Genomic DNA, 26,155 nt, shown 5'->3' on the forward strand with positions numbered 1-26,155 from the left:
GTTACAAGGTTTGCTTTGGTGCTAAAAAAGAAATTTCTAGCTCTGAGACAGACTGAGACAGAGACAGACTGATTCTCTCTTGGCCTTAGGCAAGTCTCCCTTTTCAGAACTCATACAAGCCAAGTTTTCAGCAATTATTTCAAGTCTTGTATCCTCAGTCACATTTTCACACTGTAAGATCCTGTCTTCTTAAACCAGACTTCACACTCCCGCAAGTCTTGTGTACACACTGCCTACTCTAGGGCCGCGCTCACTAGCAAGGAGCGCTAGACATTTCCGGACCGATCCAGCACAAAGTGGGTCCTCTGCATTCAGAGGGCTCCGGTGACAGTGTTCTTAAAAACGTGGAGGCCTCTTCCTGTCAAACGAGATCATCCCGAGAGGTGCTCTCCCCAAGCCACACTTTCCCTTCTCATCACCCCGCGCACAGTTCCCGATTTCTCTTCCCACTGTGGGAGGACTGATCTGTGATATTTACGCGTGTAGAGTGAACGCTCGTAAAAAATTCAGTGGTCCAACCGAGGCCACGCGGGCGGCGGCGGCGGCGCAGCAGCCACACCTACTCGGCGGCCGCGGCGCTGGGAGCCCGTAGCCGGCTGACCTGCCCGGTGGCCCGGGCTCCGGGCGCCGCCCCCTCCTCGACTCCTCCCGGGACTACTCCTACCCGAAACCCGGGGCTGCGATCCGCGAGCACGTGGGAGGCTGGCAAGGACGAACGCCCGGCCCGGGAGGGGAGTGATGGGGAGGCCGGGCGGGAGCCTGCGGCCTGGGAAGACTCGGAGGTAAACAGTCCGGCGCCCGGACCGCGGCCGCCCCCCCGTCCCCCCTGCACCCTGGGACGCGAGCTTCTCGAGAGCCGCCCCCAGCGCCCCTGCCTCCCGCTGGCCCGGCGCCCCGCTCCGCTCCGGGGATCCAGCGGAAGGCGGAGCTCCGCGCAGCCTGACTGGCCCTTCCCGGCCGAGGCCCCCCTTTCCCCGCCGGCATCTCCCTTCCCCACCACCACTCACGGTGTTTGCCGCCGCCGCCGCCGCCCCCGCTCGGGTAGTTCAGCAGAAGGAAGGGCAGCGGGGAACCTGGCGACGGCGGGGTCCTCCAGGAGCGCTGCTGCTGCGGCGGCGGGCGCGCTACGAAGCCGGCGCCTCCATCGCCCGGGTAGAGCAGGAAGAAGGGGGCGGCCACCGGAGAGCCGGGCTCCGATTGCCCCGCGGGGGAGGCCAGCGGCGGCCCCGCCTCGTCCTCCGGGTCCGCGCCCCCGGCTGGAGCGCGGCGCGGCTCCTCTGGCCGCTGCTTCCCGCCCCTCGCCGGCTCCTCGCTGCAACTTTCCGCGCCGGCGGTGGGCGGCGGCGAGGTCTCAGCCATGCTGGCTCCTTCCTTCGCCGCCGCCTCCGACTCGCGCCCGGGCCTGGGCGGGGGAGCAGAGGGTCACGGCGGGCAGCCGCCGCCCCGTCCCGTCCGCGCCGCCGCCCCCTTTCTCCTGGGCTACGGGCCGGCGTCCGGGCCCTGCCGCTCCGTCTACGGCCCGCCCCGCCGGGGTCCGAGCCAGCTGGAGGGCCGGCCCCGCCCGACGGCGCGGTCTCCCTACCGGTCGCCTCCTCCCGTCCGCCCCTCCCGCCCCGGCCCCGGGCCTGCAGCCCGGCTCCCCTAGGGGGCGGCCTCTTCCTCTTCCCAGTGCCCACCTTCCTCCCGGCTCCCGCGGCGCTGAGCTCCCTCCCGACCCGGGGGAGGAGACGGCGCCCGGAGCCCGGTCCTTACCCGCCCCCGGCACGGCCCTCCTAAGCGGTCAGGTGTGTGTACCCCCGGTGCTTGAACGGTGGGAGACCCGGCGAAATAGCTGGCGGCGCTTGTGTGTGTAACCGACCAACTTCATCCGTAGCACGGAGGCACAAAGATCTGGGTTGAAGAGGCGAAAGCTAATTTTAAATGGGAACCTACCGGCCCCCCCCCCTTATTAAACTGTACCGTTTGCCTTGCACACACTATAACTTGAACCGTTCATTCACGGTTTTGATTTATGAGCTTTTTTTGTAAGAAACCAGAGGTGGGTGTCCACCTTACCCCACCTCTATTGTTCGCTGTCATGTGCCCTGTATAAAAATCTTGTATTTGCTTTGACTTTAACTCCCTGGTTTTCCAGTGTTCCGGGTGCGCATAAATGCGTTTTAAACCAAACAGCTTGGAATTTATATGACAAGGGTCTATTACAGGTCGACGGTTTTCACTTTCATAGCGCCTGTGTCTCGCTAGTAATTGGCCACTGTTGCTTTATCTTGAATATTTGAATCAACGATTACTGATCCAGTAATTCCCATAAATAAACATTTCCTTCTTGAATAAAGACAATTTCCAGTTACTATTGTTATTCCTTACGCTAGATTCCGTGAACGTGCCCGAGTATTTCCCAGCTGTTTAGCTTTGTGTTCCGGCTGCAAAATGCTGGCATAGAATCCATGTTGACTCGTAATTAAAAATCACTGTTGTGTAACATTTTGTCCACCTGGTTTTCCTTCTTTCTCTGGTCTGCCTTTCCTTCTGTAGAGGAAGTTATCCCTCTCTGAAAGGGAAAGTAAACCTTTTTATTGTTATTCTCTGAAAGTCACTCTTGAAATTACAAGAAATTATCGTGAGACTTCTAATACTATCACCAAATCTTTTGAACAAAACATTTTAAAAGGAGGTGTTTACAAGAAGCTAACTTCAAGAAGTTAGTAGTTTTTCAGTTTCTGGCATTTTCCTGACCTGTTGATTCCAGTGCTACTGCCTACTTAAATTATTTGTCCTCTGAACCTGGATTCCTGTTCTGGAATGGGAAATAATTGTTATTATTAACTATGTATTTTTGTTTTCTTAAAACAGCATACAACCTGCAATAATAAAAACAAAATGGGGGAAAGCTCCTTCATCCTATTTGTAGCATTTTGGAATTTTGCTGGGCCTTTCCTTTTCAGTCTCTTTGAGGGTGGAGTCTTGATAAAAAATAAAAATTGCCTTTTAGGAATTATAAACTATAATACCTTGAAGAGAAAAACTGTAACATTCCAGATATATGATTTTATTACCCATCCTTAACTGCTTTTTTTTTTAGTTGAAATATAGTTGATTTACAATGTTGTGCTCATTTCTTCTGTATAACAAAGTGATCCTTAACTGACTCTCTTACCATGTTTTTGCATGCAGAAATTTATAAGTATCATATTCTTGTCAGGTTCCTTCACAAAGATATGTTACAGTTTTTCAGTAAAGAATTTAACAAGAATATATACTAATCTCATTGTAGGTAGAAGAAAAGAGATCAGACTTTTGAGAAAGACCAGTTGTAGCCAAGGGAGTCACCAAGTTAACAAAGTATAAAATGTTATCTAGTCTAAATTACCAGCTTTCTCCTTTCCAGGTTACCTACAGGTGTTAGAAACGTTGACAAGCTATGGAATCTTGCAGTATACTGAGTCTTTTGTACCTCTACTTTGAAAACAATTCTATTTATGCTTTATGTCATCACTTACAATGAATTAGCTAAAAGAGTTCACCATGTACATTCTATATACAATGAATATAGAAAATCGGCTGAAATATGAGTCCTTTAAAATTTATAGGCAAGGCTGTTTATAGGCATTTTCTTTAAAGGTGGATGATATTCAGGTTCCTAGTTTCTTATGCTTTTAGCTTTTGGATCAATATTATAATCACAGCTCTACATAAGGTTTAGTGACATAAAGGGCTGAGTTAGCTGGAACATTTAGGGAAGCTCAGGTTATAAAAATGAGGCTAACCTTGATGCTCCTTTATGAAGTGAACATCTTCCTATATTGTTTTAAAATCCAAGCCACTGTAAGAATCAAGTTCTATTAATTTTGCTGTGAAATAAAGCAAAAGGCATTTTTCAATTTTATTTGCATTTTGTTTTTAGTTATTCATGTTCTGTTTTCTGAAACCCTTTGATGATCTTAATGATGGACACAGAATATATTACAACATTTTATAAGATCAATGTCATGGATGTTCTTTTAGGCTAAGCTTTTTTGAACTGTGATTGGAAAAAAGATACCCCTTGGGAAGGGATGATATTCTTTTTCAGATTTCAGTCTTCTTAAATTTATTGAGACTTGTTTTGTAGCTTAGCATGTGATCTATCCATATGTACTTGAAAAGAATGTATATTCTGCTATTTTCATAAGGAATCTTTTATAAATAGCTATTAAGTTTATCTGTACCAATGTGTCATTTAAGGACATTGTTTCCTTATTGATTTTCTGTCTGGATGTTCTGTCAATTGATGTAAAATTCCCCCTAGTGGGTGTTAAATTCCCCCTAGTATTATTGTATTATTGTCAGTTTTTCACTTTGTTTGTTGATATTTGCATTTTATATCTAGGTGCTCCTATATTGGGTGCATATATATTTATAATTGTTACATCTTCTTGTTGGATTGATTCCTTTATCATACTAAATGTCCTTCTTTGCAGTCTTTGCTTTAAAGTCTATTTTGTCTGATACAGGTGTTGCTGCCCCAGCTGTCTTTTCATTTCCATTTGAATGGAATACCTTTTCCATTCTCACACTTTCAGTACATGTATGTGAGATAATTTTCTGTCATATTTTTTGTATTTGTAGTAGTAGCAGTCTTTTCTTTTTGGCTTAGAGAAGTCCCTTTAAGGTTTCTTTTAAAGCTGGTTTAGTAGCGGTGAACTCTGTTAGCTATTGCTTGTCTGTTAAATTCTATCTCTTCTTCAAGTCTGAATGATAACTTTTCTGGGTAGAGTATTCTTGGTTGTAGGTTTGTGTGTGTGTGTGTGTGTGTGTGCGCCTTTTGGCTTGCAAAGTTTTTGTTGAAAAACTTTACAGCCTTATGAAAGTCCCCTTGTATGTACCTAGTTGCTTTTCTCCTGCTCCTTTTAAGATTCTCTCTTCATCTTTAATTCTGGGGATTTAAATTTTAATGTGCCTTTGTGTGGACCTCTTCGGGCCTATCATGTTTGCTGCTGCTGCTGCTGCTGCTAAGTCACTTCAGTCGTGTCCGACTCTGTGCGACCCCATAGACGGCAGCCCACCAGGCTCCGCCGTCCCTGGGATTCTCCAGGCAAGAATACTGGAGTGGGTTGCCATTTCCTTCTCCAATGCATGAAAGGGAAAGTGAAGTCGCTCAGTCGTGTCCGACTCTTTGTGACCCCATGGACTGCAGCCTATCAGGCTCCTCCATCCATGGGATTCTCCAGGCAAGAGTACTGGAGTGGGATGCCATCGCCTTCTCCGCCTATCATGTTTGGGACTCTGTATTTCCTGCACCTGAATATCTGTTTGCTTACCCAGTTTAGGGTAGTTTTCAGCTATTATTTCTTCAAGTAAGTTCTCTGCCCCTTTCTCTTCTTCTGGGATGCTTATAAATATTAGTATGCTTGATGCTATCGTAGAGGTCTCTTAAAATATCCTCATTTTTAAAACCTTTTTTGCTATTCAGCTTGAGTAACACTACTCTAGATCACTCATCCATTTCTCTGTATCATCTGATCTACTGTTGATTCCTTCTAGTGTATTTTTATTTCAGTTACTATCTTCTTCAGCTCTGTATGTTTTCTCTAAAATTCTCACTGTGTTCATCCATCCTCCCCAGTTCAGTGAGCATCTTTGTGGTCTTACCTTGATCTCTTTATCAGGTTGGTGGCTTCCCTGGTGGTTCAGATGGTGAAGAGTCTGCCTGCTAATTCAGCAGACCTGGGTTTGATCCCTGGGTCGGGAAGATCACCTGGAGAAGTAAATAGCAACCCACTCCAGTATTCTTCTCTGGAGAATCCCATGGACAGAGGAGCCTGGCAGGCTACAGTCCATGGGCACATGATCGAGCAACTAACACACACACACTTTATCAGGTTGGTTGCTTATCTCGACTTCATTTAGTTTTTTCTGAGGTTATGCCTCTTTGTTTGGAACATATGCCTCTGTCTCCTCATTTTGCTTAACTCCCTATGCTTATTTCCTATGTGTCAGGTAGGTTGTTAAACTTCCTGATCTTGTTATTTTTTTTGGTCTTGTAGTAAAGCTTGTGGAATTTGGTTCCCCGACCAGGGGTTGTACCCAGGTCGTGGCAGTGAAGGCGCCAAATCCTAACCGCTGGACACAGAGAGCTCCTCCCTACATTTCCTGTCTCAGAGAAGTGGCCTTCTGTAAAAGAAACCCTGTGAAGTCCAACAACATGCTCCCCTCTGGTCACCAGAGCGCTCTAGCGGTGCCCCCTCCACGTGGACTGTGTGTGCCCTTCTTTTGTGGTAACTGACTCCTGTGAGTGTGCTGGTTGGAGGAGCTGGCCCCCAGCCCATTCGGCTGCAAGGCTGTGTCTTGTGCTGTGGCTGCTGTGGCCCGCTGTAAGGCAGGACTGAGTCTCTGGTGCTAATAAGCTAGAGGGAGGATTCCAAAGTTGAACTTAACAGCACCGATGTTATCACAGTAGAACGAGCTCCCTGAAAGGTTGCTGCCAGTGTCTCTATCTCAAAGGGAAGTCCCAGTTGCCTCCTCCCTCACCAAGGTTTGATCCTCACTAACTGGGTTTGATCCAGGTTCATTTCAGACTACTGCCTTTGTGCTGGGACTTGGAACATGTGAGATATTGCACATGCCCTTAAGAGTCCAGTCTCTTTCCTATAAGCCTCTGGCTCTATTGAACATAAGCCCTGCTGGTTTTCAAAGCCAGAAGTGCTGGGGGCTCATCTTCCTGATGCATGACAACCAGGCTGGGGAGCTTGATGCGAGGCTCAGACTCCTCACTCTTTGAGGAAGGACCCCTATGATTAAAATATTCCTCTTGTTTGTGGGTCACCAGACCTAGGGAATGTGGGTCCTGACTATACTGCGTCTCTACCCTTCTTATCTGTCTCATTGTGGCTCCTTCTTTATGTCTTTAGTTGTGGGAAATCTTCTCTGCTAGTCTTAAGGTTGTTCTCATAGGTCACTGCTCTTTAAGTAGTTGTAACTCTCCTGTGTCTTGGAGGAGGTGACTTCAAGGTCTTCCCATGTGTACCAACTGGCCACCCCTCTTATGAGCACTAGTCTGAATGTAGTACTCTTATTAAGAGTACAATATACTCTAAAGAAATATATTTCTCTTCAGCAATATATTTGTGTCACTCAGTTATGTCCAATTCTTGACCCCATTGATTCATGACCCCATTGCCTATAGCCCACCAGGCTCCTCTGTCCATGGAATTTTTCGGGCAAGAATACTGGAGTGGGTTGCCATTTCCTCCTCCAGGGGATCTTCCCAACCCAGGAATCAAACCTGCATCTCCTGCACTGGCAGGCAGATTCTTTACCTCTGTGCCACTTGGAAAACCCAAGCAATATAATTAATCAAGATCAAACAATGGCACTTTTCTTTGGGTGGTAGAAATATGGATGTGTTTTTCCATTTTTCTACTTTTCTGCATTTTTAAGAAGTCTATAATGAATACATTACTTTTATAATAGAAAATAAAATGTCGAATGACCATTTTATTAGTAGATTGATATCTTTTTAATGATCTATCAGCAGCAAAATTGTGTTGAGTATAGTGTGGAACTCAAGACACCCTAGAGGAGCTTATCATTATTTTGTGTCTATTTAGATTTTCAATATCTAATAGAATTGCTGAAACTACTTGGCTACTTGCTTTTGCTGACCTTTGTTACTTTGCTTTGTGGCTTTTCCCACACTTTGTTCCAATTTTCATTCTTTTTTTTCAAATTTCCTTCTAAATTTCTCTCAAATCTTTCCTTGAATCTGTCCTCTTTGTTTTAATTGAAATTTTCATCTCTTCTTAACTGTGTTATTGCAAAGGACTCCTAGCTGGCTTTCATCCCTCTATTTTTAATCTAACTCCTTTGGTCTGTAGCAGTTAGAATGAGTAATTTACTTTTCTGAAGGCTGATCTAATTATGTTGGACTGATTCTTAAAAACCTTGGTTGCCTTCTCTATATTATCTAAGCTCCTTAAGATAATTCCTGCTCTAATCCTTCCCCACTTTTCCAATATTATCTTCCTACCCTTGCTTCTGGCACTGTGGTAAAGAACTCGCCTGCCAATGTAGGAGATACAAGAGGCACAGGTTCAATCCCTGGGTTGGGAAGATCTCCTGGAGGAGACAACCCACTTCAGTATTCATGCCTGGAGAATCCCATGGACAGAGGAGCCTGCAAACGTCCATAGGGTCACAAGGAGTCCGACAAGACTGAAGCAATTTAGCACACACCCACCCTTGCCTCACCCTTATTGCCTCTGGATAAACATTTAATTTGTTTGAAATTCCTTATATTGCCACACCCACTCTTCCCTCGTGATTTTGCACAGATCTTCTCTGCCCCCTGTAAGTAGAGGTACATGCTTCTTTTGGGGTCCCAGTGTATGCTGTCAATGGTTGTCCCATAGGGCAGTTAATGGCTCTAAACGTATTTATTATATGTCTCTTTCACCAGTGTATCTACTCCCAAAGTTGACATCTTCTAGTTTTTCCTTTACACAGTGCACAAAATTTACTTTTAAAAAATAGTTGTCATGTCCCTATCTCCTTTCCCCACCTCCTTTTTCAATTAACAATTTTCTTATTAACATTTCCTCTTTCTAAAATCCTACCAAAATTTGATTTTGTGGCCATCAGACACCTTGAATAGAAGTGATTCAGAAAATTTGGACTGAATATGAAGCTTAAGGTATAAACATTTATTTGGCTGCAGTTTCTTTTTGTGTATGTTCAAGCATGATATGATTAGAAACATAAGTGAAAGTGAAAGTCGCTCAGTCGTGTCCAACTCTTTGTGACCCCATGGACTATATAGTCCATGGAATTCTCCAGGCCAGAATACTGGAGTGAGTAGCCGTTCCCTTCTCCAGGTGATCTTCCCAACCCAGGCCTCCCACATTACAAGCAGATTCTTTAACAGCTGAGCCATCAGGGAAGCCCCCAAGAAACATAAGTACTGTATGTTTAAAAGAGCTTGCTTAATAAATATGAAGAATTCTAGGAGCTAATAAAATTTTGTTCAGTCTTCTACTTTTGAGTATATACACACACACATGCACGCACGCACGCACGCACTCACATACATACAGGGGCCATATAAAGCAATGCTTAAAGGTAAAAGGAACAGTGCTCTCAAGTTTCCTATGAGGTCCAAGGATTTCCAGCTTCAGGGAGTCCAGGAGCCCAATGACATGGTATGTAAAATGTTGTGATTATATTCTAGGGAAGAACAAATCTGACTCCATATTGGAGTTTTTCTTTTACTTTAACCTTTGTAGTCTATTGCTTTTGCTACAAGAACGTTGCCTATAGTCTGAAATATACAGGATAGCCCATTTTCAAGTTTCTGACCTTTAAAAAGTTAACACTTTTCTATTCATATATTGCAAGGGAAAGAGCTAGACAGATCTCCAGATTTTTATCTGCTTACATCTATGATTGACCTCTGAATCATTCATACCTAGAATAGACTCAGCCCAGCCCAACTAATGGCTTCCCAGGTGGTGCTAGTGGTAAAGAACCCACCTGCCAGGGCAGGAGACCTAAGAGATGCAGGTTCAATTTCTGGGTCAGGAAGATCCCCTGGAGGAGGGCATGGTCATCCACTCCAGTATTCTTGCCTGGAAAATCCCTGGAGCGTGGTGGGCTACAGTCCATAGGGTCGGTAAGAGTCAGACACAACTTAAGCGACTTAGCACATTCACAGAGATAAAATCTGCAGAACAGAGAATGACATTTATCTCTGTACGTATGTGCTTGTGTGCTCAGTCGTGTCTCTTTTGCGACCCCATGGACTGTAGCCCGCCAGGCTCCTTTGTCCAAGGGATTTCCCAGCCAAGAATACTGGAGTGGGTTGCCATTTCCTTCTCCAGGGAACATTTGTCTTTTTGGAGGTTTGTAGGAACTTTGTGATCTGACCTACAAGGATAGTTGCAAAAGCAAAGGACTCCCACACTAAGAAGTTTATGACAACCAACTACACTCCCTCCTTTTTTAGTAAACAAGAAGCCTACATTCTAACTTGGGTAAGGTATTTCCTTGGACAGGATCTTCTTAGTCTGACAGCTTTCCGATTAAAGTTAAATAAAGTTACTATTCCTTACCTCAACAACTCTTCTCTTGACTTATTGGCCTATCCTGTTGTATGAGCTTGGACTCGTAAGAATTAGGCGTATGTTATTGTTCTGAGGGGAAGATCTGTTCAAGATTCTCTACCCTAGAGTTTTTAGTCTCATGATACATAATACCACATCATATTTCATTTTTGTAATTATTTTCACTCACATGCCTGTAAGTGAAGAAAAACCTAAAAAGCTGTGTGCTCAGAGCAGTGTTTCACATGTTTTACTGATCTTTTAGGTTAGCACCCTCAGAGGTGTCTCTTAAAAATACAGATTCCTGGGTCCACATCAGGATTGCTAAATAAGCATTTGTAGGGGTGGGGCACAGGGATTTGCATGTTAAATTTACCAATTGGTCCGTAGGCATTCTGGTTTAAGAACCATTACGATAAAACCAAGAAGAAAATGAACTCTTTCATGGGGAGTAAATTCATTTGTTTTTTTGATGGATTAATGGTAACCTCTTGATGAAAGTGAAAGAGGAGAGTGAAAAAGTTGGCTTAAAGTTCAACATTCAGAAAACTAAGATCATGGCATCTGGTCCCATCATCTCATGGGAAATAGATGGGGAAACAGTGCAAACAGTGTCAGACTTTATTTTTTTGGGCTCCAAAATCACTGCTGATGGTGATTGCAGCCATGAAATTAAAAGACGCTTACTCCTTGGAAGGAAGGTTATGACCAACCTAGATAGCATACTGAAAAGCAGAGACATTACTCTGCCAACAAAGGTCCGTCTAGTCAAGGCTATGGTTTTTCCAGTAGTCATGTATGGATGTGAGAGTTGGACGGTGAAGAAAGCTGAGCGCCGAAGAATTGATGCTTTTGAACTGTGGTGTTGGAGAAGACTCTTGAGAGTCCCTTGGACTGCAAGGAGATCCAATCAGTCCATCCTAAAGGAGATCAATCCTGGGTGTTCACTGGAAGCACTGATGTTGAAGCTGAAACTCCAATACTTTGGCCACCTCATGCGAAGAGTTGACTCATTGGAAAAGACCCTAATGCTGGGAAGGATTGGGGGCAGGAAAAGGGGACGACAGAGGATGAGATGGCTGGATGGCATCACCGACTCGATGGACATGGGTTTGGGTAGACTCCGGGAGTTGGTGATGGACAGGGAGGCCTGGCGTGCTGCGATTCATGGGGTCGCAAAGAGTTGGATACGACTGAGCGACTGAACTGAACTGAACTGAATGGTAACAATAAACACTTACTACATGCTACGTGCTGTCCTAAATGTATATGGTTTAACTACTTAAATGGTTATATAACAATCATGTATTATTCAGTGTGAGGAAACTGAGACATAGAGAGGTTAAATAGACCAAAGACACAGAGTCAGTGGTAAAAGTGGGATTTAAACTCTGTCCTGACTCCAGAGGTCAAGCTCCTAATTGCTACCCTATATTGTTTCACTTAAGAGTACATTTTTATTACTTTCCTCCAAGTTTTTATTTGATAGTTTTAAAAATGTTCATTCTTAATTTTACTATTATTCAAAGCTTCCCTTTGAAGCAAATATAAAAGATCAGTTTTTCTTCACAAGTGACTAGCTTAAAGAATATATATGAAAGAAAGCATTTTCTGGAATACATAGCTAAAGCAACTACATCAAATTAAAACTTTGATATGAGACTAAGCAAAATTTAAAACACATGTTTATATTTGTTGATGTGGGTGGTTATTAAATTTTCTATACTGTGTCTGTGTTTAAACTTGTAATGGCAGACTTTTACAAATGTTTTTAGAAGAATATTTAAAATATTTTTTAAAACTTTATTACCTGAAACAATATTGTTCACATGGTTTGAACTCTAGTTGAATTTTACATGATTTTTTTGGATCACCTACTATCCAGACAGTGGTTACATGTTCATCATTGTGACCAGAGATTATATACTGATTTTTGCCTTTCCTGAATTATTTTGGTAGTGTTAAATTACTTTAACATATTAAAATTCTTTTACTTCATACAACCAGTAAGAAAAAATAAGCAACTCTTATCTACTCCTCAGATACATCAACTATTTGTGTCAGGTATGTGAATATATTTATTTCCATTACCTAAGCTACTTTTTATCTTTAAAATCACAGAAAGGAATTTCTCAGTTTACCAAAAGTTTTGGCCTTTAAGGCGGTTTTAGAAGTCTGACAAATTTATTTCTACAAGAAAAATTAAGAGATATGTTCATTTAGCTCCATAAATAAGATAGGTGAGAAACTATGGCTTAGAGAATTGACTAGCCCAAAGAAAGCTGGCTAGTGGCAGAGTAAGTTACTGGATCACTATTTTGATATTTTCTTCTTCAATATTTTGCATTTTCAATAGCTGCCTATAGCTTACAATGGTGACATAAAACCAACAGGTTGTTGCTTTGTGTTGATGCCTGATACTGGTAATCTACTTTATTGGAACTCTTATTCATGAGACTCCACAGTTCATGAAGTCAGTCTATGAAAATTGGTCATGTTAATAGTTAACAATTTATTATTCATGTGTTAGGACAGTATCCAGCACATCTCAGTGCTCTTTAAAATGTTTCTTAAGTGAATACAAAATTTGGAAGATGTAAATATTAAACCCAGTAATTTCTGTTCCTTCATTTACTGTTAATTCACCTCTGACAAGATCACTTTTTCTGTTTATAAAAATAGGATAGTACCATCTTGTCCTAGTTAGTAGAATGAGTTCATATTTAGTGTTGTGAAGTCTCTAAAGGAATATGATACATTTGGAGAAATATGTCTTAATTGCTCCCCTCTTGCTTCAAACTTAGAATATTAATTTCTTAAGAAGCATTTTCACATAGACAAGTACACTTTATTCTCTACGTTCCTGTAATGAATAGGAATCACTATGCTATTAGCTGTAATTTGTTTAGTATCTGCATGTCAGATGTGGATCCTCACAACCTGTAATAAGAACCAATACCTATCAGGTGTTTGCTGCATAACAGGCATTGTCCTAAGTGCTTTGTGTGTATGTGCTTAGTCCTAACTCTTTGCAACATTATGGACTGTAGCCGGCCAGGCTCCTCTGTCCATGGAATTTTCCAGGCAAGAATACTAGAGCGAATTGTCATTTCCTTCTCCAGGGGATCTTCCTGACCCAGGTCTCTTGCATTGGCAGGCAGATTCTTTACCAGGGTGCCACTTGGGAAGCCCCTAAGTGCTTTAAGCTTCCCTTGTGGCTCAGCTGGTAGAGTCTGCCCACAATGCGGGAGACTTGGGTTCGATCCCTGGGTTGGGATGATCCCCTGGAGAAGGGAAAGGCTTTAAATATACTAATTTTTAAAGTGCTTTAAATATACTAATTCACTTTACCCTAATAACTTTGAAGTATGTACTATTACTACGACTATCCCCAGTTTAGATGAAAAGACTGAGAAAGAAAGAGATCCAAGTAACTTGCCCCAAGTCACAGGTACTAACTGATGAAACTGGAATAGGAGTCTGGGTAAAGCCTGCTCTCCAATTAGAAAAACCACTTTCCGCCTGTATGTTTCTCCTTTATTGTCACACTATTATCATTCATAACACTTCTGACACCATGTTTCCCCACCAATTAATTCTCTGTAACACCAGCTAGAGGTAGCATCAGATCCCACAGGTTAAGGCCTCAGTCCCACGACACTGCCCCTTCCCCACTTCAGATGCCAGTCACAAGCCCAGGTTGCTACCTGTGCTTCTTTTAGTCTGTGAGTGCATGCCAAGTTACTTCAGTCACGTCTCTTTGTGACAATATGGACCATAGCTCACCAGGCTCCTCTGTCCATGGGATTCTCCAGGCAAGAATACTGGAGTGGGTTGCTATGCCCTCCTCCAGGGGATCTTCCTGACCCAGACCCAGGGATTGAACCCATGGCTCTTTAACATCTCCTGCATCGGCAGGCGGGTTCTTTACCACTAGTGCCACCTGGGAAGTCTGAGGTCCCCACAACTCCCTCCATGGGTTCGATTCATTTGCTAGTGTGGCTCACAGAACTCAGGGAAACACAATGTTTACACGTTCCTAAAGGACATGATCTGGAGGAGGAAATGGCAACCTACTCCAGTATTCTTGCCTAGAAAATTCCATGGTAAGAGGAGCCTCACAGGCTACAGTCCTTGGGGTCACAAGAGTCAGACAAGGCTGAACATGCACATGCTGCTGCTGCTGCTAAGTCGCTTCAGTCGTGTCCGACTCTGTGCGACCCCATAGACGGCAGCCCACCAGGCTCCACCGTCCCTGGGATTCTCCAGGCAAGAATACTGGAGTGGGTTGCCATTTCCTTCTCCAGTGCATGAAAGGGAAAAGTGAAAGTGAAGTCGCTCAGTCGTGTCTGACTCTTAGCGACCCCATGGACTGTAGCCTACCAGGCTCCTCCATCCATGGGATTTTCCAGGCAAGAGTACTGGAGTGGGGTGCCATTGCCTACTCCACATGCACATACACCCACACACAAAGGACATGATACAGACAAACAGCTGGATAAATAAGTACATAGGGTAAAGGAGGATCCCCTTTACAGGACTTTCTGTGCCCATGAAGTTGGGTACCTCACCCTCTCAGCATAAGGATGTGTTCACCATCCTGGAATGTCCCCAAACCACCTACTACTGGGATTTTGTGGAGGCTTCCTCACACAGACATGACCAATTAATAAACTTCATCTCTAGCCCCTCTCCCCTCTCTGCAGTGTGAAGGTCTGGGGCTGAAAACTGCAAGCTTTTAATCATGGCTTGGTCTTTCTAGTGATCCGTTCCCATCCAGAAGCCCACCTAGAGTCCTCTCATTGTAACAAACGATATTCCCAGTGCTCCTGTTACTTAGGAATTTACGAGGGTTTTAGGAATTCTGTGCCAGAAACAAATGTATTTTCTATTATCTAACAGTTCTTAACCAGTTACATGTATATACCTATACCTAAGGTTGGTATAATAGTACCATAAAGAATAAGAAAGGAGAAGGCAATGGCACCCCACTCCAGTACTCTTGCCTGGAAAATCCCATGGATGGAGGAGCCTGGTAGGCTACAGTCCATGGGGTCGCTAAGAGTCAGACACGACTGAGCGACTTCACTTTCACTTTTCCCTTTCATGCGCTGGAGAAAGAAATGGCAACCCGCTCCAGTGTTCTTGCCTGGAGAATCCCAGGGACGGCGGAGCCTGGTGGGCTGCCATCTATGGGGTCGCACAGTCGGACACGACTGAAGCGACTTAGCAGCAGCAGTAGCAGCAAAGAATAAGAAAATGAGTCAGTAATCAGGTACTTAACTCAAAATCACCCTAGTAACTTAGTTCCAAGACCTGTACTTTTTCTACTATATCAGAAAAGGAAATACAGGATAGGGCTCTTAATCCAGAAAGGCTAGAATGAAATCCCAGTTCTTCCACTTAATAGCTACATGACCTTGAGAAAGTTACTTCTCTTTGTCAGTTTTTTCATCTCTAAAGTATGGATACTAGAAGTTACCACAGGAGTTGTGAGGAATAAGGAGATAAATGCTTACAAAAGTATCTTTGCACTCAATATAAACTTTTACTTCCAATTTTATTTATAGTAATTTGGCACATGTGCTACGCTGGCAGCAGCTGTAAGCCAGAGGTTAAAAGAATGAAGGCTCAAATTAAGCCAGCTTGGGTCCAAATCCCAAACACAATGTCCTTTAGAAAGTTAATCTGGAATTTTGGCATCCTCATTTCTGATAAAGTTATGGCAAGTGTTTTAATAAATATTAACTACTAACATTTCTGCATTTCTAGCAGCTAGCACAACATTTGGGAGAAGGAAATGGCAACTTACTCCAATATTCTTGCCTGGAGAATCCTGTGGACAGTGGAGCCTGGTGGGCTGCTGTCCATAGGGTAGCACAGAGTCGGACACGACTGACATGACTTAGCATGCATGAATGCATTGGAGAAGGATATGACAACCCACTCCAATATTCTTGCCTGGAGAATCCCAGGGACAGAGGAGCCTGGTGGGCTGCCGTCTGTGGGGTCGCACAAAGTCAGACACGACTGAAGCGACTTAGCAGCAGCAGCACATTTAATGCATAAACAGTTAAAGAGGTCCTTTGTGCTCCTTCACTAGTCTTCTCATTTTCTCCCTGGCATCATCCTAAGAATTTTTAAGTTCACCAGGTCATCATCTTTCCCCTACTGTAAAGAGCAGAATAATTATATATATAAAAAAACATGTAATTTTGAAGTTACCCCTTACTCAGTAGTAATCTTATTTTAGATTTTCTGCAAGTGGAAAGCACAAAGAAAAACCAACAGTATGGAAGGAGAAATGGAATTTTTATCTTACCACATTAAGCACTATGAAAAAATATTCACTATTAATGTAATTAAGGCATATCTCTATTTTCAACCAAGTTCCCCTTCTCTCCTAAGCTTTTACCACAATAAAATGTACAAAAATACTTAACATTAAACCCATTATTACTAAGTTTCCTGCTCAAGAATTAAACTTTAGGCAATGAAACATCAAAACTACTTTATATCCTTAGCTCACAAATAAGGTGACCGCCAAAGCTGCATTCTCTTCACTTAACGTGAAAAATCACAAAACTACTCCAAGTCTGTTGCTCCAAAACTAGCTATGTAATTTCCCCAGGGTACTGTTTGACAGAATAGTGGAGAACTTTTTTCATCACCACCTCTATTCCCACACACCTTCATATTGTTCCCACAGTTCTCTGTGTGACCTGATTACAAATTAAAACACAAATCAATTGAGCAATAACCCAAGCCAATTTTCCTATTGTCAGAAATTTTAACATTTAAGGGTAAGCATTAAGTATTAATACACTCTCATCACCAGTTAAAAATAAAAATTTATTGATCCAAAATTATTGCAGAAAGACTTAAGCAAAACTTTACTTAAGCTTAATGCTCTTTTTAACTCCTGCACGAATGCCAGACAGTTCACCAGCATAACGTTGCTCTTCCCTACGAACTTCACGAACCTGGCCTCTTCTGCGAATTTTGGCTTTTCTGAACTTCTCCCGGTGTTTCACTCTGGGATTCCGATCAATCTTCTTTCTCCTAGGTGTAAGTCCCCTATTTTTAGCAATCTGATAAGTAATGGCTCTCTTTGCATTTTGATCTTCAAGAGCCTGTTCTTCGGTACTATTTTCTTCTTTCTTTCTCTTTAATTTTTGTCTCTCTTCCATTTCTTTGTAGTATTTCAGTGCAGCTTCTTCATCAAAATCAGAATCATCAGAAAGGTCTGTAACAGCCAAGGCAGCAGCAGAAGTCTCTGAAACTGATTTTGGCTTGGCCTTCATGGATTTTGCTTTTAAATTCAGTTCTTTCTTTCCAGCACCACCTTTAAGTGTGAGCAGATGACGAATTTCAGAGGACAGCTTCTGATCCACAACCGACAATTTGTTGATCAAATTTCGGTAGGTAACAAGCCTTTCAATGACAGGATGTCCATGTGCAGGGACTCTCCTAGCTTTCAGGATCAGATAAAAACTAATGTTGGAGCAGTAGTTCAAATAGAGATTGTATTTGGTCCTCAGGTATTGGCTTCCTTTTCCAGGAGGGATGATCTTTTGCTCCACTAATTGTAGCAATGGCTCCAGCTCATCCTTCATCTCTGTCAACTTAACTTTCAAGTCGTCTATCAGCTCCAAGAGCTCTGGAGATTCCTTTCGCAGCATTTTCAGCTTCTCTTTCACGGAAACTTTCGCCAAATCCTTCACGACACGTGTCTCAGCCTCATTTACCTGAGGTACTGGTTTTGCAAAAGCCTCCACCCAGGTAACTCCAAAATCGTCCTCTTGCAGGGCTTGGGCTAAGCGCCGCTGAATGAGCTGTGCCTCCGCCTCCTCCTCTCTTTCCTCTTCCTCTACTTCTTGTTGACTCTGCCGGCCTCGGGACTTGGAGCCATAGTCCGTGTCGTAGTAAAGTTTTTTCCTCTGACCCCACGACAAACTGGGATCCACAGAAGCCTCAGTCTCACTCTGCACGGAGCTCCCACCATCATGGTCGTCACCCTCCTCACTCTCTCCATCTTCATCGTCCTCATCGGCAACATCTAGGGCAAGCACCTCCTCCTCCTCATCGCCATCCTCCTCGTCCCCACTCTCTATTTCGCTCCAGCCCTTAGCCAAGGCGGCCCGAGATCGGGCCTCATGGAAAGCATCTACCTTATCCTGGTAGTAGCTCGAGTCCCCCGGTGAGGGTGGAGATTCTAAGTCCTCTCCATTTTCGTCCGCTGGGTCGCGACTTGCCTTAGCTCGCACAGCTGCCCACTTGGCCGCTCCGCGCGCGCGCCGCCCGGATCTTCCTACCATAGTTCGCGGTCTCAGCTTCTACACCGACGTCAGGCTTTCAGCCACCTCTGACCTCTGCGCACGAGCCACGCGCTCCAGCAACACGCCGGTGTAACAGCCACGCGATCTCTCAGCACGCTCGTCTTGCTGGCGGTCCAGTCGGATGCGGCAGTTTTACCTCCTTCCGGTCCCCACGATGCTCTCCGTGGAGCGTCCTCCGTGAAGGACTTCCGGTTGGTCCTTCAGGCCTTTCCGTGTGGGAACAATAGGTAACGAAGTTCGGTTCCGGGGACCTCTTTGGTCCTGTTCTTATTCTCGCGAGCCTGGGCGTGGCTAGGGTGACGGTCCCGTAAACCGCGAGGTGAAGGAGCAGTGATCGTTAGAGGGCGCTTTACCTCTACGCCTAGGAGTGGCCACTGGGCGGTGTGGTGAGTTGTCCTGCTCCTGTACCGGCCCGGAACCGAGGGCAGGTGTATAAGATTTTCTTTGTTTGCTGAAGTTTTGTCTTCGCCTATTCGTCAGGAAGTTAATCAGATTGTTTTTGTCTACGCAACGTCCAAATACGACATTTCTGGACACGGTAGGCGGAGGTGGCGGCGGCGCCGCGACTGACTGGAGCATCCGCGTGCGGGCGCCGGGAAGGGCTCAGGCCTCCGGTGGGTGGCAGCTCGCCTCCAGCCCCCCGCCCGCAGGGCTCGGTGACTTCACGGGATTGGAGTCCCCGAGGAGTTTCTGAGGTGGTGACGGTGGCGAGGCAGAGCTGTGCTCTGCAGTCTGTTTCCGAGGAACTCAAGTTGCCTGCAGGAGGCGCTGCGATTTCTCTTCCTTCTAGTGGAAGGTCCTTCTTCAAGGTATCCCTCAGGAGCGGGCCCTTTATAAATTCTTTAGCCCTTAATAAGCACGACGCAGCGTGTTAGGCTCTGGGAGAACGATGATGGGCAAGAGCAGACGCTGTTCTCGCAATGGTGACAGGTGATTTAGTTAAACCAAATCATCACGCGAAACGTGCCGGATCCTAAGTGGGACGAGTAGTGTGAACACTTACCCTGTGTTTCCTAGCCTTCAGCTGCTGAGGACACTCAACGTGCCTTTCACATCGCTGTCTTTTTGTACACGCCGTCCATCCCTCAGTTTAGTGCTCCCGGCCAAATTTGAGAAATTCTGCTGTACTGAAGAGACAGTCTAAGCATCACTTGTTGGACTTGTCTTTAACTCCCTTACTGCCTTTTTCTCAGCTCTTTTGTATCACGTCGTAGATCTCAACAGAACTGTGATATTGCAAGCACTCAACACAGTGTCTGGCACAGAGTAAGTGTTCAATGAAGATTTGTTTAATGAATAAGTATTGAAGTTGCAGTACTTGATCATGTGTTGATCTCAGGTGCTAAATAAATGGAGTGAATGAATGATGCCTAAACCTGCGAACATCCCTAAGGGAGATAACCTGAGCTGGAATAGATTTTAGAAATCCTTAATTCCAGTTCCAGTATCTTCATTATCTACATGTGGAAACAGAAACTTGGGAAGATTAGGTTAGCAAATACAGCACAGAAACCTGGGATGGGGCTCCCACACCAGGCCCTCACACTCAACTGTTAGCAGTCCTTTGCCAGTTCAATGTGAATGAGTTTCAGACCTTTTCCAGAGGGCAGGCTGTACTGGGTGGATGAAAGAAACTAAGAGCTCAGATGAAAGTATTTCAAGAGGAAGAGTGGTAATAAGGGAAAATTAGTCAAATTTGTCTGTAGAAGTTTTTCTAGGGCTAGAAATGTGAAAGGACTGCCCCGCAATCTTAAAGTAATTCAAGGTTTAAGTTTTCAGACATTACATGTGATCAGTTCATATTCACTGTATATTTTAGACATTATGCTTCCTTCAAATGTGGATAGTTTAAAGTTGAACTGTAATAAGTTGTTAAAGTTAATGGTGACATACAGGTTCTTTGTAGAAAGTGCAGTCTCATCATGTTATAAAAAATAATACAATTTTTCAGAAAAGTGACATTTTGAACTAAAATATTTTTAAAGTGCTACAAGTTATTATAAGCATTTAAAAACCTGTACAGGAGTTTAGGAAGTACAATTTAATGAATAAAAAATGTGTGGGTTAAAGTCTATGTTCTGATGCTAAGTGCAGAATTCATTTTTGAATGTAGACTTTAATAGGTTTTTTGTCATTCAGCAAATATTAACTGCTTATTAATTGTTGCAGAATGCTATATGTTGTAGTAGATTCAAAGGTGAATTAGCCATAGTTTCTTCTAATGAGTTGGTGATGAACAGGGAGGCCTGTTGTGCTGCAGTCCATGGGGTTGCAGAGTCGGACATGACTGAACGACTGAACTGAACTTTTAATGAGGCGCTTCCCAGGTGGCGCTAGTGGTAAAGAATCTGCCTGCCAAAGCAGGAGCATGAGAGATGAAAGTTCAGTCCCTGGGTTGGGGAAGATCCCCTGGAGAAGGTAATGGCAACTCACTCCGGTATTCTTGCCTGGAGAATCCCATGGACAGAGGAGCCTGGCGGGCTGCAGTCCATGGGCTCCCAAAGAGTCGGACACGACTGAGCGACTACATCTTCTTCTAATGAGATAGAAAAGAAGATATGCATACAGAGTATACTAAAATACAAGGCAGTATGTGATGTAAACACAGTGCTGTGAACGCGACTGAAGCGACTTAGCAGCAGCAGTGAGAGATCTGAAGGGTGAGAGATCATCTCTGGATTTTGTTCTGGAAATATTGCTTAAAAGAGTGTGGCATCTAAGCTGGGACTGTAATTATATCCTTGTTTTCAATGTATTAAATTTGCATTATATCTAAGCAATTTTTTCTGCTCATTTTTATTGCTAATAATTTGAGAATTGTCATACTCAACAAAATGCATATACTGTTTTGTTTTTTTTTTAAATATAAATTCATTTATTTTAGTTGGGGGCTAATTACTTTACAATATTGTAATAGTTTTTGCCATACATTGACATGAATCAGCCATGGGTTTACATGTGTTCCCCTTCCTGGACCCCCCACCCACCTCCCTCCCCATCCCATCCCTCTGAGTCATCCCAAATGCATATACTGTTATAGAGAAACATTTTGGATATTTTTAATGGGAATGATCACATTGCTTTAATATTTATTCGGTTTATACTATACATTTCCTAACTATATATGAAATAATATAATAATATCCAGGGTATATTCACAGAGTGTTGTATTCTAACGTTCTCAGATATTTTTGATGAACAGTTCAGAAGTCAGTTCTTCAATTCCAGCAGCTCCTGTAATATAAACTTCCATAACCGGATCTTGGAATTATTTGCCATTTAGGTGAGGAAATTGTTTCCTTAAAAATTTGTATCACTGAAAAGACATTAATGCTTTATTATATCATAAGGCTATGCCAATTACAAAGAAGAACGCTGAGTCCTTAGAAAATGAACACATATTAAATAGCATTTAGCCATTATATTTGTGGCAACTGTCATATATTATCAACTTGAATCTTTGTTACATTATTGTGATGCCTGACTCAGGAGTTTGCAAACTAGACCTGATGAGAACCAACAGGTTTGGAAGTTTTTGTTGTTGTTGTTTTTTCCTGTAGGAGGTAGGGGTTTATGAAAGACATGCTAGGTGATATTAGGATACTTCCTTCAGGGCATGAGTTCAGGTTTTTAAAATTCTACCACCAGATTAGCTTAAACTGATCTCACATTCTTGTGGACTATTGCAGCAGTAATAGCTAGCATTGAGAGTGGTTATTGTGTTGCTGCTGCTGCTGCTAAGTCGCTTCAGTCATGTCCGACTCTGTGCGACCCCATAGACGGCAGCCCACCAGGCTCCCTCGTCCCTGGGATTCTCCAGGCAAGAACACTGGAATGGGTTGCTATTTCCTTCTCCAGTTGTCATTATGTTACAGTACTATTATAAGCTCTTGACATTCAACCCTATGAAGAAGTACTATGATAATCTCTAATTTAGGATTCAAAGGCACCTGCAGTTTATCTTTAATTAATTAATTTATGACTGTTCTGGGTCTTTGTTGCTGTGTGAGCGCTTTCTGTAGTTGCTGCTAGCAGGGGCTACTCTAGTTGCAGTGCATGGGGTTAGTTGCTCTGTGGCATGTGGGATCTTCCCAGACCAGGGATTGAACCCATGTCCCCTGCATTGGCAGGTGAATTCTTAAGCACTGGACCACCAGGGAAGTCCCAGATGGAATTTAAATGAGGCCTTAAGACGTAATAGTAGAACTAGATTTGAATCCGGATAGTCTGACTTTGGAATTTCCATGATGCTGTAGCTAACTGCTGTACTGTATTGGCTTTCAAATATTCCCTTAATATGTCTTTTTACTTCCAGTCTCTGCTGTACATTTGATTCAGCATCATGAGATATATCTTTCTAGAATGCTATTAATATTTCCATCATTCTATACCCTTGCTCAAAACCTTTCAGTGACTCTCAGTTACTATCAAAATAAAGTTCACAACATGCATGGCCCTCCCACAGTTTTGCCTCAAGGTAACCTTTCCAGCCATACCTTTCATTGAATTCTCTACCACTCTTTATTCTCCAAACATTGCTTTGCAGTCTTCTCTGTTTTTTGCTCTTTTCAGTGTTCCCATATTTATTTATGTAAGAAATTTACAGACATCCTTTTGGCTAACAAATTCTCACATAGATCCATAATGGGACCTGTATGAGGCTGTTTGAAAAGCTGTTATTGAAAGCATGGTGTTGGAGACAACCTGGATGCTAAAGAGAGATCAATAAATATTATGGGTGAGCAGCATGGAACTTGGGCACATAAAGTAACTATCCATCTTAGTTTGCTTAGTACAGCCCTGTTGAACTTGTTATTCCAGTGTAATTGTTAGTAGCACTCCTTTTATGATTTAGATGATAAATTATATGGGTATCTTAACTATACAGTAATTGGAAAAAGTGAAAGTTGCTTCGTTGTGTCCAACTCTTTGTGATCCCATGGACTGTAGCCCACCAGGGTCCTCTGTCCGTGGAATTCTCCAGGCAGGAATACTGGAATGTGTAGCCATTCTCTTCGCCAGGGAATCTTCCCAACCTGGGGATTCAACTGGTGTCTTCCACATTGCAGGCAGTTTCTTTGCTGTCTGAGCCACCAGGGAAGTCCCAGTAATTAGAAACTGGATTATATATACCCATAGCAACACGAATGGGTCTTAAAAACAGTGTGCTTAGGAAAAAAGGTAAAAAAAAAAGGAGTATGTAATAAGATATGTGCAACTGTACAACAGTACACATTTTATAAGAACATATGCAAACAAAATAATGTACATTAAATACAAAAGAAGGGTGCTTATGGAGGAGCAAAGAATGGGATGAAGCTTGGAAATCAGAATTAGGAGAGCTACTTACCATGGACCAATAACGATAATGTGCCAGGAACTGAGGCGGGTGATTAACTGTTTGCATCTGAGGTTCAATTAAAAATAAATAAGTAGACAAAAAATGACTACACATCTCTAACTTATAAAGTCCTTTAAAAACTTCCCAACATCTATAGACTCAAGTTCATATTCCTATGACCTGACTCCTGCATACATCTTAAACTTCTTGCCACACTGTCACTGCTACCATATGTGGCATAGCTTTGCATGTGTATATACTACGTGTAACATATGTAAATATTAGGCTAAGAGCTAAAACCTTTATTGTATAGCAAATGAGGGCCGACTAAAAAAGATTTATGTGGATTGTGTTTCAAAAACCTTTATCATCAGAGCTGTAATTATCATTGTATCAGTAGTTAATATAAAAATAATTGTCTCTACAGGATTCCTCATTAACCTGGTGCAGGCTATGATCTTTCTTGCCGCCTTTCCTTTATTATACATATTGTTTTCTTCTGTGCTTTCTAGAGAAGTCTTACTCATCATCTAAGATGAATGTCTTTTTTTTTTTTTTTGCTGTGCCATGCGGGATCTTAGTTGCCTGACCAGGGATGGAACTTGTGTCTCCTGCAGTAGAAGTGCAGAGTCTTAACCACTGGATCCCCAGGGAAGTCCAAGATTGATTTTAAATGTCGCCTTAAAAGCCTTTCCTGCCTCCTCAGGCAGGATGAAGAACTTTCTCTTTTTCATTGCCATGCTTCATATCTTTATTTATACTTACTCCTTTCCCTCCATTAAGTGTATGAACTGTGTTAAGTCTGGATCAAGTTGTTACGTTTTAAATCTTTAGAATCTAGGTCAGTATTGGAGAAAATATGTTTCTGAACACAATGTCAGCATACAAAATAGTAGCCTTTAACAATGACTTACAATGTCTTTTGAACTGCTCTGGTCATCAGCACAGGTTTTTTTTTGTTTTTTTTTTAAAGTAACATTTAGAAAATGAAATATTTGATATACGCCTTTTGTGAACTTAAGCTAATAATTCAACACATATTTACTTTTTATCCCAGTGTCACAGACTAAGTTATGGTGACTAAATTTGTCAAAGAAGTAGTTTTGTTTTTTTAATGCTCAGAATAGTAGTAATAGTAAAAATAATTTGATATGAGGGTAATAATGGGAAAATGTATTCTTGGTAATTTAGTATACTCACAGAAACTCCTTGAACTATTTTTTGAGTACAAAAAAAGAAGGATTATTTTTAGGTGTAAGAAAGAAAATAGAAAAGGTGAAGCATAGTTGCCATCTGCTTTCATTTCTGTGGGAAACCACTTACTCTGAAACCAGTAGGTTATAGATTCTTTTTTGCAACTAAGGTCTGTATCTATTTAAAGACACAGAAATCCTAAAAGTGGTTTGGGAGTAAAATATAGAACTTACCCTGAAATATGAGATAAACATATGAACTCTTCTAATTTTTTAATTAAAAATGACTAGATTTGGTAGTTTTAATTACAAAATGAAGAATTTAATGAATTGTGACACTGCTTTTCCATCCAAATTCTAATCCTCGGCAATTATTTTCTAAACATTATTTTAATCCCTTTTTATTTTTTCTTGTCATGAGGAATCTTGTAGATACAATTATATATACATAATATATATACACAAAATACATATATACACAGAACTATTGATTTAATGATACAGCTTTGATGTTGAAGGTCTTTTGAAACACAAGTCATGTAATTTTCTTTTCTCTTTAGTTGACCCTCATTCTCAAAAGTGTAAAGCCCTAGCTCTCAACTTAATAGTCATGGCCTGCCTTTATCTGACCCCAACTCTTATTTTTCTAGCTGCTGTCCTACTACTTTCATTGAAGAACTTTACATTCTAGGCAAACTAATATGCACATTGTTCTTTTTCGCTTTTTGAGGTTTCTTTCCCTTGGCCTTTGCTTATGCTGCCCCACATCTCAATTATTAGATGACCTGTAAGGCCCAGTTAAAAATCATATCTTCTCAGGGCTGTATTCTCTGATACACTTCCTTCCATTGGCATCTAGTAGCCCTTTAACTCTTTGTTAGGATTTTTTTTTTTAATTGAGTATAATTGATTTACATTATTGTGTTAGTTTCATGTATTCAGCAAAGTGATTCATTTTTTTTTTCAGTTATTATATGTTAGTACAAGATACTGAACATAATTCCCTGTACCATACAGTAAATCCTTATTGCTTATCTGTTTTATTTATAGTCATTTATGTCTGTTAATCCCATACTCCTCTAATTTTTCCCTGTCTCCCTCTCCCCTTTGGTAACCATAAGTTTGCTTTCTATGTCTGTGAGTCTGTTTCTGAATTGTATATAGATTCATTTGTTTTATTTTTCAGATTCCACATACAACTGATAT

At 42.4% G+C, this 26,155-nt stretch overlaps 2 protein-coding genes across 32 annotated transcripts in view; both read right to left on the reverse strand.

The window, feature by feature from the left end:
* RUFY3 (RUN and FYVE domain containing 3) overlaps positions 1–26,155 on the reverse strand; it is a 153,658-nt gene that overhangs the window by 102,350 nt on the left and 25,153 nt on the right. For 23 of the 31 annotated variants that reach the window (XR_014081398.1, XR_014081408.1, XR_014081419.1 and 20 more), the window contains exon 1: positions 1,008–1,601. Coding sequence is in view for 10 of the 31 variants with exons in the window: in XM_081587280.1 (XP_081443406.1) it covers positions 1,008–1,359 (352 nt within the window). In the remaining 21 variants the exon portion in view is untranslated. Of the gene's footprint in view, positions 1–1,007; positions 1,602–1,752; positions 1,789–2,367; positions 2,552–3,370; positions 3,471–26,155 lie in introns of those variants that run through there. The other 8 variants (XM_081587394.1, XM_081587360.1, XM_081587386.1 and 5 more) reach the window with 4 other exon arrangements.
* On the reverse strand, positions 16,910–19,448 carry UTP3 (UTP3 small subunit processome component). Its single transcript, XM_081587449.1, has one exon. The coding sequence runs from the start codon at positions 18,392–18,394 to the stop codon at positions 16,970–16,972; it is 1,425 nt and encodes a 474-aa protein (XP_081443575.1). The 5' UTR covers positions 18,395–19,448; the 3' UTR covers positions 16,910–16,969.

Source organism: Giraffa tippelskirchi, chromosome 1 (assembly GCF_054371585.1).
Source record: "Giraffa tippelskirchi isolate mGirTip1 chromosome 1, T2T-mGirTip1v1.2.pri, whole genome shotgun sequence".
Classification (NCBI taxonomy): domain Eukaryota; kingdom Metazoa; phylum Chordata; class Mammalia; order Artiodactyla; family Giraffidae; genus Giraffa; species Giraffa tippelskirchi.